A 16,048-nucleotide genomic window follows, 5' to 3' on the forward strand; every position below is an offset into this window, starting at 1 on the left:
AGCATGGCTACCACGCGCCACTAGGGAGCCACCTACCGATTCAAAACTTGGCTTTCCTGGGACCTCAGACTCCGGGATAACATAGACCGGCCGTCGGCTCTCCTCCAAGAGTGGTTTGCTATACATGCATCACAGCCTCTGTTTTTGTATTTCATCCCTCCGTTCCGGAGATGTTTTGGTGTTGTTCTTGATCTTTATTTTAACCGAGTGGGGAGATGAGTGGTTTGATTGATCATAATCTGGGGCTAGTGCTAGTCGAGAGTGGCAGACGATGTTATGGCCGGTGGACGTATGGCCAACCTCTGCAGGGGAGGTTATTGCGGTCCGTATGCTCGCTGGGTACTCATGCTGTTCCTGGGCTCATGATGCCGATGCTTGTGGTGGGTGTGCCATCGAGGCTCATGACAGTGCTTGTGTTTATGTTTCGGTTGTTTTGTTATTGTTTCGTAGTGCTATATCATGTAGTTTTATTAGTACTATTGTAGTATTAAGCTTTTGCACTTAGTGTCCATAGCAGTATTGTCCCATACTTTACCTCTTTAAGGGGATGGAGGGGCCTTGTCACTATGTTTATTCAGAGTGCGTTCTCTCTCTTTGGAGAGTTTTAGAAGTTAAGACAATGTTCACTACTTTGTGTGCGGGGGATGCTCTAAAGCAGATGCGTAGGTTGGCTTATAGACTGGATTTTCCTGTATTGATAAGTCACAGTTGTAACTTCGGCATGATGAATAAATTCACCATTTTAAAAAAAAAAACAAAAACAAAAAACAAATAACACATATTAACGATAACCTTCTAGAGAAAGATGAGGGGCAGGACCACAAACATCAGTGAACAAATACTCAAGAGGCAAAGAACTCGAAATGCTGGAAGCATGAAAAGGAAGTTTCTAACATTCATTAATAGAGCATGAAAAGGAAGTAGAAATACGATTATGGGCTGGCAATTGAAAAACTTTTATTAGATGAGTAACAAGTTGCCGAGAGGGATGACCCAAACGATTATGCCACACTTCAGAAGAAACACATTCAGTGGTAAAAGCTGCCTTTGGATGTCCAACATTGTAGGGTGTTACTGGTAGCTTGTAGATGCCTTTGTCACGTGGCCCTTGCATTAGTGTCGCCCCCGACTTCGGGTCCTTCACAAAGAAATGATAAGGATGAAAAACACAAGATTATTTGTCTTGGTGAATTCATGAATAGAGATTAAGTTTTTATGAATTTCCGGTCCACAAAGAGTATTGGTTAGAGAAACACTTTGAGTAGGAAACTGAAACTTAACAGTGCTAATATGGGAAACTCACCTATTATGACCTCATCGGTTCCATCATATTTTGAATGGATAGAAAGCTTGGACATATCAGAGGTGATATGATGAGAGGTGCTAGAGTCAACCACCCAAGATTTGTCTGTAGAGGATCCAGTGCCTGCGCAATTAGCTGTTGGAGAAGATGGAGTCCAGAATTTTCTGCATTGGCGAGCTGTGTGACCAGGTGTAGCATAGAATTGACAGATTACAGAGGATCTGTTGGATGATTAACTGGTGTTTTGGACTAGGAAGACCGTTGATGAGGCCTTGAATTATTGTTGGTTATATGAGACTTGCCTTTATGGGAGGAAGAAGGAGAAGCCTTCTTCTAATGATAATTGGCAGTAGCAATTGTGGTTTACGACAGCGTCTCAAGATGATGGAGATAACTCTCATGACTAACAAGCAAGTCAGGGAGCTCGTCAAAGGTGAGAGGATTTTCATGAGTGCGAATGGAACTTGCAATATCACGAAATTCGGATTCCAAGCCATTGAGAATGCAAAGCATGAGATCATCATTTGTGAGGGGTGAATCAATGAGTGCTAGTTCATCGGAAGTGGATTTCACTTGCTGGAGGTAGTCTGTAGCACTCTTGGAACCACAACTCAATGAAGTGAGTGTGTCCTTGACTTGCATGACCCTCGTTCGAGAACAATTTGTGTAGTTTGAGCCAAGCTTCTCTTGAAGTGCTTGAGATAGCAATTAAAGGCAAGATGCTTTTAGAAACTGAAGCAAAAATGCCATAGAAGAAGTTTATCTTGGCGAATCCAGCGATTGCGAGAAGCATTGGCCTTAGCAATGGTGTTACTCTCAAGTATTGGACACGGGTTGGAACCAGTGATGAAACCCTGGAGATCATACCCAATGCCAAGACTATCAAGTTGGGCATGCCATGCAGGAAAATTGGAGGTTAGCTTGTAGAGAAGCTGAGCATTTGCATTGATGGCAATGATATGAGGTTCGGTAGAAGGAGTAGAATTGGTGGAGTTGGTGACAAAGGGAGGTGTTTGAGCCATAGCGGAAGAGAAGGAAAAAAAAATAGAGGATCAACTCAGTTAGAAGGAAAAGGCTCGTGATACGATATAAGAATATTGAACACACTGGTGCTGTATTGAAAAACTTGTATTGTATTACAAGAGAGATGCCTATTTATACACAGCTAATTATTTACATAAAAGGGAAGAGCAATTAAGGTGCTTGCTGTACAGAATATTATAAGAGCTTGAATTGAGGAAATAAACAAAAATTAACTCCACGAATTATGCTCAACTGCAATCAAGGAAGATTGATATGCAAGACTTCTGGGATCATCTATTAGGTGCAATCCTCCTTTATATATATATATATATATAAAAGATTAGGAAAAGTAAAAAACTAATAAAGAATTATACATAGATGAGTATGTTAAATGCGTATATATTATACATATATTTCTCAAATTTAAACTTTTATTTATGAAAACATGCAACTGTCACAATATTATTAGAATATTTTATCCTAATAAAAAGAAAAATACTCATATTAACAATCGTGCAAGACATGATAAAAGGGTAAAAAGATCACAAAAAATAAAATGAATGAGTTTTTTTCATTTATTTTCTTTTTAAATTTTTATTGAAAAATTGACACCATTTTGTCAACAAAGAGATATTGTGTTCATATTAATATACGAAAAATATTGAAAATATTTGAAAATATTACAAATTTAACAGTAGGTCTAAAAATATTTGAAATGAATAAAGAAAAAAAATCAAGAATATTTAAATAATATATAGAAGGAATACATAAACTGATGTATGGTATATTGTAAAAGTCATTACTTAAAATAGAAAAAGTGAATTTTAGTTAGTTATTTCATATGAAAATTTAAATAAGCCATTGGGAATGCTAAAGGGAGACGGTGTGCAACATGCATGCCATGCGGCAAAAATGTTTGTTAAGGGAGATCAACTGAAGTTGCGATTGCAAAAGTTTGAAATTGAGTAACAGAGGTGGCAATTTGGAAACAAGCAAAAACTAAGTTACTAAATTTGCAATTAAACCCTATATACAATGATATTATTTATCTTAAGAATCAAATCCCAGACTCGATAGCATTTTAGAGTCTGCATCAGTAATCTTAAATTTTAGAAATATAAGTACAAGGACAAGAAGGAAGGACAAACAAATAATACAGGTGGGAATGGCAATATCTGAATGCGCTAATACAGCATATGTACCTGTGACAAATGCCAAAACCATTGGTGCCATGGAGGAAAGAAGGAGCCAAAAGGCCATTCGAAGAAAACTTTTGCGATTTTTAAATAAGTAGTTAGAAGTGATAAGCGGAATAAATAGGTGGATAAAGACAGCAGAAGTAGATAGCATCAACGATAGGGCATTTGTAATGATGAATGCTTTGAAAGCAGCACTTTTCTTCAAAACTGCAGAGCCTGGATGTGGATGATCATCTACACCAACGAAGCCCCCGGGCATGGCAATGCCAGCTGCAAAGGTCACAGTTATAATGAGTGTAGCAACTACCAAATGGATTTGAGCTGCTTTATCATCATCCTCCATCTTCTTCATCCGCTTCTTCTTCGACTCCAGCTCCCCCACCATCTTCGGCCTCTTCTTCTCAATTTCATCATACCCGACTTCTAATACTCGTCCATCATGATAGAACTTATAATTTTTTGCGTCTTTAAAAAAGAAGAGCTTCTTCTGTAAAATATTTATTGGGCTGAATCGTTAATATTCCGTATTTTTCTATAGACTGAAAGAAAGCAAGAAAAGAAAGCAAATTCAAAGATATTTGTTTGAGAAAACAAGGTGGCTCGGTATAATATAATGACTAAAATCAGAATATATAAAGACAGCTAACTTCATATTTAAATGCATGTTGTAAAAAAATATTAGCAGTTAAAAAATGAATAGAAAAATACTATCGTTCCCAAGATGCATCATTATAGAGAAGATATATCAAATCAAATATGTTTCGAAACGAAACAGGTTATGTATGCCAGAATTATAGGAACAAGTTCTTGAAAGTTGTTAGCTAGGTTTATAATTATTATTTGTGTCGTAACGATATAGTACCTAGTTCGCATAATATTGATAAAACGATAAAGTTTACATCAAAGAAAAGGTTGTGGTTTCTTTGTCACATCATCTTCAAATTAAAGTCATAACCTAAAAGGATTCGGCTTGGATGGAATTGGACCAGATCCGATTTCTATTGGAATTGGACCCACGTCCTATAACCCAAAACAGGTACCACACTATACGAAAGCAAAATTGAATACTACAAACCCTTATTATCTACCTCGGTTGCAATTAACATGACATTTTATTTCAAACTCTTATTTTACAAGGGAGCTTCACATTGATTTAGAGACTATAAGTGAGCCAGGAAATAATAGTAAATATTGTGCTCGAAGTTAAAAAAAAAAAAAAAAAAAACACTTGTGGTTGGTCATAAATATATAACAAAGAAGTTAAAAGATTGCTTTGAAGAATTCAATAGCCATTGAGATTCTTGAAGTACGACTTAAAAATTTTGATAAAAGAGAGGAAAAAATATATATACTTTCTATATGGGAGAAATTGAAAAAGAAAAGGTCCATCGATCGATAGTTAAAAAAAAGTGAGTAGTTCTTTTTCAAGAAAATTTCATTAATATTTATCACAAATGACAAAGTATTTATTTTCATTAAATTTTTCATTTGATGTGATACATAAAATCAATTTAAGTTTAAATCAATTTAAAATTTAAACCACATCAAACTGATTTATATATTATCTGATCATGAATTCTATGAATTCCTTTGGTTTCGGTATTAATTCCTTAGCACATCTTATTGAAAAGAACTAAATATTCAAATACTGAGTATATAATTTTATTTTTTGAAGAACGATAAGAGATTACTTACCCCATGAACAGTTGGAAAGCTATTATTTGTTAAGAATTGATAAGCATTCTGGTTCTTTTTGTTGAAGACCATTTTGTCAACTCTTGGAGAATCCAAGGTACGCAGGTCGTAACCAGCAGAATTGTAATAGTGATGGAGAGGTGTATTTCCGTCGTTGTCCTTCTGATTCAAAAGATTCCGGAGAGACGAATTATCTTGGATGATTAGCGCTGCACGTGGCCAGTTGTTGTGTACGGCGAGATGAAGTGCATTGCGGCCTTCATTGTCAACCACTTCGCAACAATCCGGACACATTGCTATAATCTTTACCAATGTTACACTCTCTTGGTGGCGATGGGCTGCAATGTGAAGAGCTGTCCTACCCTCCGCGTCTTTCATATATGCTACCTCTCTATCATATTTTAGCAATAGTTTTGTTGGCCCAATGTTGTCCTTGTATGCAGCCATGTGAAGCGGAGTCCAACCATTTTGGTCTGCTTGTCTACATAGATCGCGTCCGTATCTTTCCAAAATGTTTTGGGTCATTCCTAAAAGAAGTTAAACGTGCTAAATTAATGTAAAAATTTTCTGAAGGACAAAAAGGAAGACCTTAGGAGACATAAAAAGGACAATATGGAAGCCATGTTTAGTAATCAGTCCTTTATCATCAAATAAAATATGTATGTACAAAAGGAAAATGCAGGACAAGGCAGACATCAGTCTTTATTTACCAAAATGGTAAAAAATCAAAATTATTTGGAAGCTTGTTAAGCACGGAATTAATCTAAAACCGGCCCTTTGCAAATCAAACATCTTTATATTTCATCAATTCGATGTCCTGTCATATTTGATACCACCACATAAATATTTTCTTAACCAAATCGTATTCTAAATGCGGAAAATATAAAATAGGCAATACCTTCATCATCCCAAAATGCTGCAGCATGCAAAGCCGTTCTACCCAAGGGGCCATCATAAGCTGGTGACTTCAATTTGTTTAAAATTTCTGACACCAAATCTGGAAAGTGTCTCTCGGCAGCCAAGTAAAGTGGGGTCTCACCGGCAACATTAGCACCACACAAAAATTCTGGATCTACCTCCATTAGTAATTGTTTTACCACTTCAATGTGATTGTGACGTACAGCCTCATGTAAGGCCGTGTCTCCCTCTTTGTTCAGCTTCCCAATCATCTCCATAGTAGCTTTAACGACTCCACTTTCGAGACCTTGATGTTGGGAATTTTTATGTTCAATCAGGACTCTGACTATTGAAGCATGCCCATACCTTGCTGCCACATGTAACGGAGAATCGTCTTCCGCGTTGGCTTTCAATAAAAGTGACGGACACTTGTCAAGTACATCTTTCACAAATTTTGCCGCTGAGGCTGGGTCGGTTCCTCCAGTAGCGGGAAACTTTTCTTCGACAAGGATACTTGAAATGCAAATATGTAGGATTGTATTTTTATTAACCGTTAAAAACCCATCAAGTGGATCGGAGATGGCCTCCAGATTGCCTTGTGCCGCCGCTTTATAGATAATAGAATCCATTCCAGTGATGGCCTCTGTATGGTGCACGGTCGTCATTACTAGCTGCGGAGGCCTCAATGCAAAGCAATAGAGTACTCCAGAAAATCCTATGTTAGCCACAAGCATTCATGTAGTTGATGTCACATTCAACATTTCTCTATTAAGGCGCATATCCCTTTTTTTAATTATTTTTTAAGCATTAAGGCGCAAATCCTATATATATATATATATAGATTATAGAGTATATAGATTCATCTTGAAACACGACTAAATGATCAACATTCTAAACAAAACAGAAGTTTTCTTTTCAAAAGAGGCTGAAAACATTATAAACAAAACTTCCATTAATTATTCCAAAAAATAATTGAAAAACCGCAGGAGAAAAAACATTGAAACACCAGAAGAAAACACTCTCAAATTAAATTACTTCGTATCAAAGTAATCTTTAATAGGCCTTCTATTTATAATTAAGACAAATTCATCACCACAATTACTACGAACGAGACATTTCACCATTCATGAACTATTTTTAGAGAGCACAAATGAAAACGGACCAGCTTACTTCCAGGTACTTAGTAAGTAATGGAACCAGCTCCTTTAATTTCGCTGAAATAACCTTACTTCTCGATCGAGTACCTGACCTGAATCGCAATGAAGCACAATTTAATCAGCAAACTCTACAATAATGACGTAAAGGGAGAGAGAAAGAAAAGGAGGGTCTTGGACTTGTCGTCTTCGAAATAGTACTGAGGAAAAGAAAAGGGGCGGTGGTGGAGCTACAAGCTTGGAGATGGCATACCATGTGGAGGAAGAAGACCTTATCCTTGAAACTGGAGGGATTGAGGTGAGATATTTATGTAGAGGTCTTGATCATTAAACGTCATCATTGTAAACGTCATCATTAGGCGTCATGGTGGTAAAAGAGGAAGGACGTTGCTACATACTAGTGAGTTTTTCTAAGGACAACTGCCACTGCACAAATGTGATGTAATCAGAGGGACATGGCACAGATTATGTAAGGAAAATAAGAAATCAAATCAAATCAAAATTATGAAAACAAAAATCAAGGCACAGCTCATATAAGGAAAAAAAAAAAAAAAAAAAAAGTGATTGAAAGTGTATACTTGACGGTTCGACCGTATTTTTGGGGTGAAATAATATCATTTCAAAACAAATTTTCATTCCAACATTATCGAATAATTATCTTCAATTTTGTCTTAAAAGACCTTCCGAGACATTAAAATTAAGACGAATTTGTGATACTTCAAATTATTGTAGTAAAACAAAATTATTTTTAAAATTAAAAAAATAAAAATGATAGTAAAGGAATTGTACCAGAAAAGTAAGTCTATCATTATTCGAGAAGATTACATGAAAAAATAAATGTGGTTGTTTGAGAGGGTATAATAACAACGACAACTAGTTGGCATAAAGTTAAAGAAACTTAAATATAAAGGCGAATTTTAGTTTGCCCCCCAACTAGAAAATGTCCAATTGCCACTAAGAAGTTATTACTCATAAATTTCCTCCAATTGAGGTGTTCCAATCACCAATAGGTTATCGGTTGGCTGCACCTACAAGACCGGCTCTTTTATTCTTCGGGCCAGAAAATAATTTTTTCTATTTTCATCCTTACAACTGCATGTCATGCCAGCGCTGCTTCTTTGAATGGAGTTCCTTATTCTGTTGCCACTTGTTAGTTGCCAGTTGAAACTCTGTTCATGACTTTAGCCAGAGGGGAAAATAAGAAGGATTTGCACTCGTTCTGACTTCAGCGGCCTAATGATAATATTTTTGTATCCATGCAATATTAGCTTCTAATTCTTTTTCTTTGTAAGAAATTTGCAAGAAGAATCTAATAGAGCATATTGATTAATTTTTATTTCACTTATATGGTTAGATGGTCGATCTTTATTTGTAACAACTCGACCTAATAATTCTAAGATCGGAATATTAATAATTTTTATTGAACCTAAATTATATTTAATGGGCTATATTGGATAAGCCCACGAGTGATAAATTATTGAGGTTGATTAGAATTTTAAGGGCTCAATAACTAGGTTAAATCTAATTTATTATTTATTGAATGGGTTAGACTTATTTTAGGATTTAAAGATCTGCTATTAAAAATTTATTTTAATTTAAAATTATTACTGATTGAAGTCCCCTATGCAATCTCAGTCACTATTAATCCCACATTAAATAAACTATTCGAGTATGTTTTTAATTTTAACCACACTAAGATTACAATTTTAGAATCATCTTCACCTTAAAATTCCTAAACCCAACCCATACCATCCTTTAAATAAAGTCCCATGCACTGTACATGCTCCTGTCTCTTCAAGCCTAGGCTTTTTTATGTTCTTAGCTCTATTTTTACCTTCAGCATACCGCGACCTCATCTCCCCCACCATGAAATACGGCAATGCAACCATCGTTTTTTCCTCCCTCCTACTCACAACCACTGTCTTCCCTCCATCACGCCGTGATTGATTTTGTGTTAGAAATTTTAAGAAGCAACATTACAAGTTAAGTAACTTGATCATAAATTAGGATTAGCATACATTAGCTAGTTATATATATATATTATTAAAGGCTGTCATTTGTAAGTTAGTGTTTATGTACCATGCATGTTATGATATTTATAAACATGTCATTCATCATGTTTCATTCCACATATTATAGTTATGTATGTATTATGTATTTCACGTTACATAAGACACGTATTTTTTCTTATGATCAAGTATAAGATAAGATCAAAATAATGGTACCAATGCAATTTATGGGTGGACGTGCGTGCCACGAACATAAGTGTGGTCCACCATAGTATGCCGAATACTATTAGCGGCTCCCATCATGGCCGCTGGTTGTGGGGCCACTGAACAACCTTGCATACAAGGTTAAATGTGTGGGTCTGTAAGATAGGCATGATAAGTCAGATAATTCAAAACATGTCATGCATGGTATAAGCATGGGTATGAATGGTCATGATTTAAGTTCTCATGAAATATTTTATAAAAAACCTTATATTAAGTATGTTTATGTCATGATGGATTTATTACTGAGTTATCGACTCATTTTAGTTTGTTTAATGTTTTTAAACCAGCATAGGTCAAAATATTTATGAAGCTAGAGCTGCAGGACTGGACTTGGTCTAGGGAAGCGTGATAGTGACCTAGATTGTGTACAGAGATTTTAAGTTATAATTTTTATAGCATAGACTGTGAGAAATTTTAATATATACTTCCATGTACCTTATTTATGATTCCAATATTTTAAAACAAAATGAATATATTTATCATGAGGAATCTTTGTACTTATCGCTTCCTTTATAATAAAACATATATATTTTTAAGTCGGGTTTAGTAGTAGCATTCTGCAGGGCCTCAAGAATTATGCCATCTTGATGGGACAGTAGCATAGGTTGCTTAGCCACCTGACAAAGGAAGCCTAACCACACACAAATAGAACGAACAATGATATCATGAGTTTCCATAATACCTTTCATCTGAGCAAGACATCTTCTCCTCCATAAGCGCCAAGTAACAATGATGGGCATGATGCCCACAATAAAACCCACCTGCGATGATGAGCTCGCACGCCTAAACCAAATACCATAATTCTGTTTCCAAGATCTTCCAATAGGAATACCAAAAAGAGTGCCAAAAAATGACCATACTTTTTTAGGGAAATCACCTGCAAAGAGCACATGGTCCATATCTTCAATGTGACCTACAGTGCAACAATCACATTTGGAAACAAGATGAATACCAATACGAAGCATTCTATCATCCACACTCAAAGCCATATGCCAAGCCCTCCAAAAATGTATAGACATTTTTAAAGGAAGGTTCTTATGCCAAATCCAATCATGCCACTCAAGAGGAGACCCTCAGATATGAATACAATTCCAAGCAGATTGGGTAGAGAACATACCTGACTCTATGGGAGTCCAAACAATAACATCCTTTCTAGAATTAGGCCGTGATAAAGAGATTAAGATCTCATCCACCTTGTCCTACCCTACTAGGCTCTCCAAAAGATCCACATCCCAGCTATCCGACAACCGGCAATCTTTAATTTTTAGCAAGGGAGGACCCACTAGGGGCATCTCATTGATTAGGGGACCATCATCCCTCCCTTTATCATGCCAGAAAAAAATCTCACCCTCCCTAATCTCCATTTAGAATTATTCAACAACAACGGCATACAATTAGCAACCACCCATTTCTTTTTATCTCGCCCATCAGCTTCTCCCCAAAAGAAAGAACCCATCAACCTTTGAATTTTGGAGATAGTAATTTTAGGGACTTGTAAAACAGCAAAGAGATGAATCGTCATACTGGATATAACATGCCACAATAGGATTAGTTTTCCACCCATTGATAGTAGTCTCGTCTTCCAGCCACTGATTTTTTGCCGTACTTTATTCACGATGTCTTCTAAGTGAACATGTTTGAGTCTACTGATGGCTTGCAAAATTTCATATTGCAGATTTTACAAGTTCGCTCAAGCGGATGCTTTTGGCCGCTCGAGCGAATTCAGGCAGATTCAAACGCTCGACTGCCGCTCGACAGGGAGCTCGAGCGGGTTGCTGAAAAACGAAGATCGCTCGAGCAGAGACATTGGCCGCTCGAGCGAAATCAGGCAGAGTCGAACGCTTGATGTGCGCTCGATAGGACGCTCGAGCGAAATCAGGCAGAGTCGAACGCTCGACGCGCGCTCGACACCCCGCTCGAGCGAACATCGTATTTTGACAGATTTTAGGTTTTCCGCCGTGGGACCATATAAAAGCCATTTTTCACTCTAGAGCCGCGGGTTTTGACTGAAGAACACTCTTTGGGAGAGAAAAACATAGCTTTGGAGACGGAATTCGAATTTATTGCACGTACGTTGGATTCATACACGGGCACGGACAGGAGAAAAGCGTTGAATCGTTCCCTTGAGCTTTTGACGACGAGTTGAGGCTGCAAGGAGGATTTTTCAGTGTTTATTTTCTTCTTACCATCTTCTCAGAACAATTATGATGAATTCGTTTATGTTGAATTCCATTTCTAGCATGAGCTAAATTTTCTTTATTCTAGGAAAACGATGTAACCTATTTCCGAACTATGCTTGTTTGTCCATGCTAATTTAATGCAATTCTCTCTTTGTTTATCTGATTTATTCTGAGTTTAATGCTTCTAATTAACTGGCCATTGATTAGATGATTATTAATCTTGTGATTTGCTATTGAAAGAGGGAATCATAGGGTAGATCTTGGATATTTCAGCATAGGTAAGTATAGAGATCGAAAGACTTGTATGAACCTGTGTAGTAATTAAATCATTGGTCTTATTGCGTTCTTGATTATTTAATTTGCATACTCTTGTGTGAATTGATAAACTAGAATCACTTCCAATTGACTATCGAAAGAGGCTTTTGGATGAATTAGAATTTTGCTAATAGACAAAAGAGGTTTAAGTTAAATTAGCTAGATGAGAAAAGCATAGTGAAGAATTATGGTGAAATCGATTTCCTAGAAGTTTTCTTCCCTATTGAATTTGATCTTTGAAAGTCAGTTTTATTTTCTTTGCTTATTTCTCTGAGTTGATCTAGTTTTATTTGCAACTACAAAAACCTTAGCGATTCCTCTAGATAAAATTGAGATTAGTATAATTTTGGTATTTGGCAAGAGTAAGGTACCAATCCCTGAGGACGATACTCTTCTTACCACTTTATTATAAAACTACGATACTGTGCACTTGTAGTTTTGCACCGGTCAAGTTTTTGGCGCCGTTGCCGGGGATTAGTTTATTCTTATTCTTTTCGTCAATATCGATACAAAGTAATCTTGGTTTTAATTTAGAATTTTGTCTTAATTTGTTCTACGGGTGTGTTTTTGACATTGGATGCGCCGTACTAGATCTCGTGACATTATTCCTGTTGATCCGGAAATTGAAAGAACTCTTAGATCACTAAAAAGAAATAAGATACTAGCTATGGCTGAAGAAGATCGTGAGGTACTACCACGCACCTTGAAGGACTATGTGTGGCTAATTGTGAATGGAAATTACTCGAGCATAATGCGCCAGCCAATCAATGCCAACAACTTTGAGCTCAAACCAGCTTTGATTAGCATGGTGCAGCAGGCTCAATTCAGCGGATCGCCACTGGATGATCCCAATATTCATTTGGCTATGTTTTTGGAGATTTGTGACACTGTGAAGATCAATGGTGTTACTGAAGACACCATTAGACTGAGATTGTTTCCTTTCTCTTTGAGGGATAAGGCTAGAGGTTGGCTACAATCTCTACAACCGGGAAGCATCGTTAGTTGGCAAGACATGGCTGAGAGGTTTCTTGCTAAATTCTTTCCTCCTGCAAAAACAGCCCAACTCAGGAGTGAGATTGGCCAGTTCAAGCAAAATGATTTTGAGTCACTCTATGAAGCATGGGAAAGGTATAAGGACTTGGTTCAACGTTGCCCACAACATGGATTGCCAGATTGGTTGCAAGTTCAGATGTTCTACAATGGGTTAAATGGGCAAACTCGAACTATAGTTGATGCTGCTTCTGGTGGAACTTTGATGTCGAAGACAGCTGAAGGTGCTACTGCACTTTTGGAAGAAATGGCCTCAAACAACTATCAATGGCCAACTGAGAGGACTTTGGCTAAGAAGGTTGATGGAATTCATGACTTGGAGCCGATAGCAGCTCTTTCCGCTCAAGTAGCTACTCTATCTCATCAGATTTCAGCCTTGACAACACAAAGGATACCACAAAGTACAGAATATGTTGCATCCACAAGCATGATAGTTCCAAGCAATGAGGCGAGTCAAGAACAAGTTCAATATGTCAACAATCGGAACTACAATTATCGTGGTAATCCTATGCCAAATTACTATCATCCAGGGCTTAGAAATCATGAGAATCTTTCATATGGAAATACCAAGAATGTGTTGCAACCTCAACATCCTCCCGGATTTGATAGCCAACCAAGCGAGAAGAAGATGTCACTTGAGGATGCCATGGTTTCCTTTGTTCAAGAGACTAATGCAAGGTTTAAAAAGACTGATTCAAGGTTGGACAACATTGAGACTCATTGTAGCAATATGGGAGCCACTATGAAGAATCTTGAAGTGCAAATTGGACAACTAGCCACTACCATCAATGCCCAACAAAGAGGAACTTTTCCTAGCAACACTGAAGTGAATCCAAAGGAACAATGCAAGGCCATCACACTTAGGAGTGGAAAAGAAATTGAGAGGGCACCATTAAAGGAGAGCAAGTCCACTCCTACCGCTGCGAACAATGGCCAAAGCAAAGATCAAGTGGAAGAAGAGGAGATTGTCAATGATACACTAGAGGAGACCGACTTGCCTCCTACAATTTCATTTCCTGACAATCCTCCTATTCTTGCTCCTCCACTTCCTTACCCTCAGCGTTTTCAAAAGCAAAAACTAGATAAGCAATTTTCTAAGTTTTTGGATATTTTTAAGAAAATTCACATTAATATTCCTTTTGCAGATGCCTTGGAACAAATGCCAAACTATGTCAAATTCCTGAAAGACATCATTTCCAAGAAGAGAAGGTTGGAGGAGTTTGAAACAGTGAAGCTTTCTGAAGAATGCAGTGCCATTCTTCAAAAGAAATTGCCTCAAAAATTGAAAGATCCGGGGAGTTTCACTTTGCCTTGCACTATTGGAGATTCATTTTTTGATAGAGTCTTATGTGATCTTGGTGCTAGTATTAATCTTATGCCATTTTCTGTTTGCAGGAAATTGGGACTTGGAGAGATGAAGCATACAACAATTTCCTTGCAACTAGCGGATCGGTCCATCAAGTATCCACGTGGGATCATAGAAGATGTATTGGTAAAGGGGGATAAGTTCATTTTTCCTGCTGATTTTGTGGTGTTGGACATGGAAGAAGATGAAGATGTCCCACTAATTCTTGGCCGACCATTCCTGGCCACGGGAAGAGCTTTAATTGATGTTCAAAAGGGTGAATTGACATTGCGGGTTAATAAGGAAGAAGTTATGTTCAACATCTACCAAGCCATGAAATTTCCAGAAGATCCAAGTACTTGCTTTCGGGTAGATGTCATTAAGCAATGTGTAGAAGAGGCCTTTCAAGAAGATATGCCATCCGACCACCTAGAGCGTTGTATCACCTCTTCATCTCATGCTCTTGATTTTAAAAATTCTGCTGTTTGTGAATCTGACTTGCCTTTTGTTAGTGAAGAATTTCTCCACTATGTTTTTGCTTTGGGAGCATTGCAGCAGGTTACATCGCTTAGTAATGAAGTGGGGAAGCTAGAGCCGGTGGTACCAAAGAGTGAATCTGAAAAAGAAAAAGAAAAGATGCAGAAAAATACTCCGGAGTTGAAGCAATTACCTGAGCATCTTCGCTATGCATTCTTGGGTGATAGTGATACCTTTCCAGTGATTGTTGCTACATCACTCACACCCGAAGAAGAGGAAAAGTTGCTGCGTGTATTGAGGGAGCATAGAATAGCCTTGGGATGGACTATTTCTGACATAAAAGGAATAAGTCCCTCCATTTGCATGCACAAGATTTTAATGGAGGAGCTTTACAAGCCAACAATTGAGCACCAAAGAAGATTAAATCCAGCAATGAAGGAAGTAGTGAGAGCTAAAATTTTGAAACTCCTTAATGCTGGAATTATATATGCTATTTCAGATAGTTCATGGGTAAGTCCAGTGTAAGTTGTACCAAATAAGGGTGGAATGACGGTACTGAAAAATGAAAATAATGAATTCATTCCTACAAGAACGGTCACGAGATGGCGTGTATGCATGGATTACCGCAAGTTGAATAAAGCAACAAGGAAGGATCATTTTCCACTTCCATTCATTGATCAGATGTTGGATCGATTGGCTGGGTACTCCTACTATTGTTTTTTGGATGGTTATTCGGGGTATAATCAGATTGCTATAGCTCCTGAAGATCAAGAGAAGACTACATTCACATGCCCCTATGGGACGTTTGCTTTTAGGAGGATGCCATTTGGATTGTGCAACGCCCCTGCAACATTTCAACGTTGCATGATGACTATCTTTTCTGACATGGTGGAAGATATAATGGAAGTATTTATGGATGACTTTTCAGTTTTTGGTACATCTTTTGATCATTGTTTGCATAACTTAGCTCTTGTTTTGCAGAGATGTGAAGATAAGAATCTGGTCCTGAACTGGGAGAAGTGTCATTTCATGGTTCAAGAAGGGATCGTGCTGGGCCATAGAGTGTCATCCAAAGGAATTGAGGTGGATCGAGCCAAAATTGCAACCATAGAGAAACTACCACCTCCAAAGAATGTG

At 37.4% G+C, this 16,048-nt stretch overlaps 1 protein-coding gene and 1 non-coding gene across 10 annotated transcripts; both read right to left on the reverse strand.

Moving 5' to 3' along the window:
• Positions 1-3,338: 3,338 nt before the first annotated feature.
• Positions 3,339-7,710, reverse strand: LOC122312623 (ankyrin-1-like). Of its 9 annotated transcripts, none has more exons than XM_043127294.1 (5): positions 7,525-7,710; positions 7,280-7,366; positions 6,119-6,788; positions 5,221-5,747; positions 3,339-4,012 (listed from the first exon to the last, which is right to left on the reverse strand). In XM_043127294.1, the coding sequence occupies exons 3-5, from the start codon at positions 6,780-6,782 to the stop codon at positions 3,377-3,379; spliced, it is 1,827 nt and encodes a 608-aa protein (XP_042983228.1). In that variant the 5' UTR covers positions 6,783-6,788; positions 7,280-7,366; positions 7,525-7,710; the 3' UTR covers positions 3,339-3,376. The 9 variants fall into 9 exon arrangements, with proteins under 9 accessions (XP_042983228.1, XP_042983223.1, XP_042983241.1 ...); XM_043127289.1 differs by having other exon boundaries at positions 6,119-6,832; positions 7,525-7,542; XM_043127307.1 differs by having other exon boundaries at positions 6,119-6,760; positions 7,525-7,541.
• Positions 7,711-13,099: 5,389 nt separating this feature from the next.
• On the reverse strand, positions 13,100-13,206 carry LOC122294127. Its single transcript, XR_006237527.1, has one exon. It is a non-coding gene; the product is annotated as a small nucleolar RNA R71 (small nucleolar RNA).
• Positions 13,207-16,048: the final 2,842 nt, after the last annotated feature.

This window comes from Carya illinoinensis, chromosome 1 (assembly GCF_018687715.1).
Source record: "Carya illinoinensis cultivar Pawnee chromosome 1, C.illinoinensisPawnee_v1, whole genome shotgun sequence".
NCBI lineage: Eukaryota > Viridiplantae > Streptophyta > Magnoliopsida > Fagales > Juglandaceae > Carya > Carya illinoinensis.

What these genes read in the sequence shown, in the direction of transcription:
- LOC122312623 (XM_043127283.1), bottom strand. Translation starts at nt 6,851, where the DNA reads ATGCTTGTGGCTAACATAGGATTTTCTGGAGTACTCTATTGCTTTGCA. An exon ending in AGCATTTTGGGATGATGAAG is followed by an intron (nt 5,748 to 6,118) that starts GTATTGCCTATT and finishes AACTTCTTTTAG; the next exon opens with GAATGACCCAAAACATTTTG. An exon ending in GCTTTCCAACTGTTCATGGG is followed by an intron (nt 4,013 to 5,220) that starts GTAAGTAATCTC and finishes AATATTTTACAG; the next exon opens with AAGAAGCTCTTCTTTTTTAA.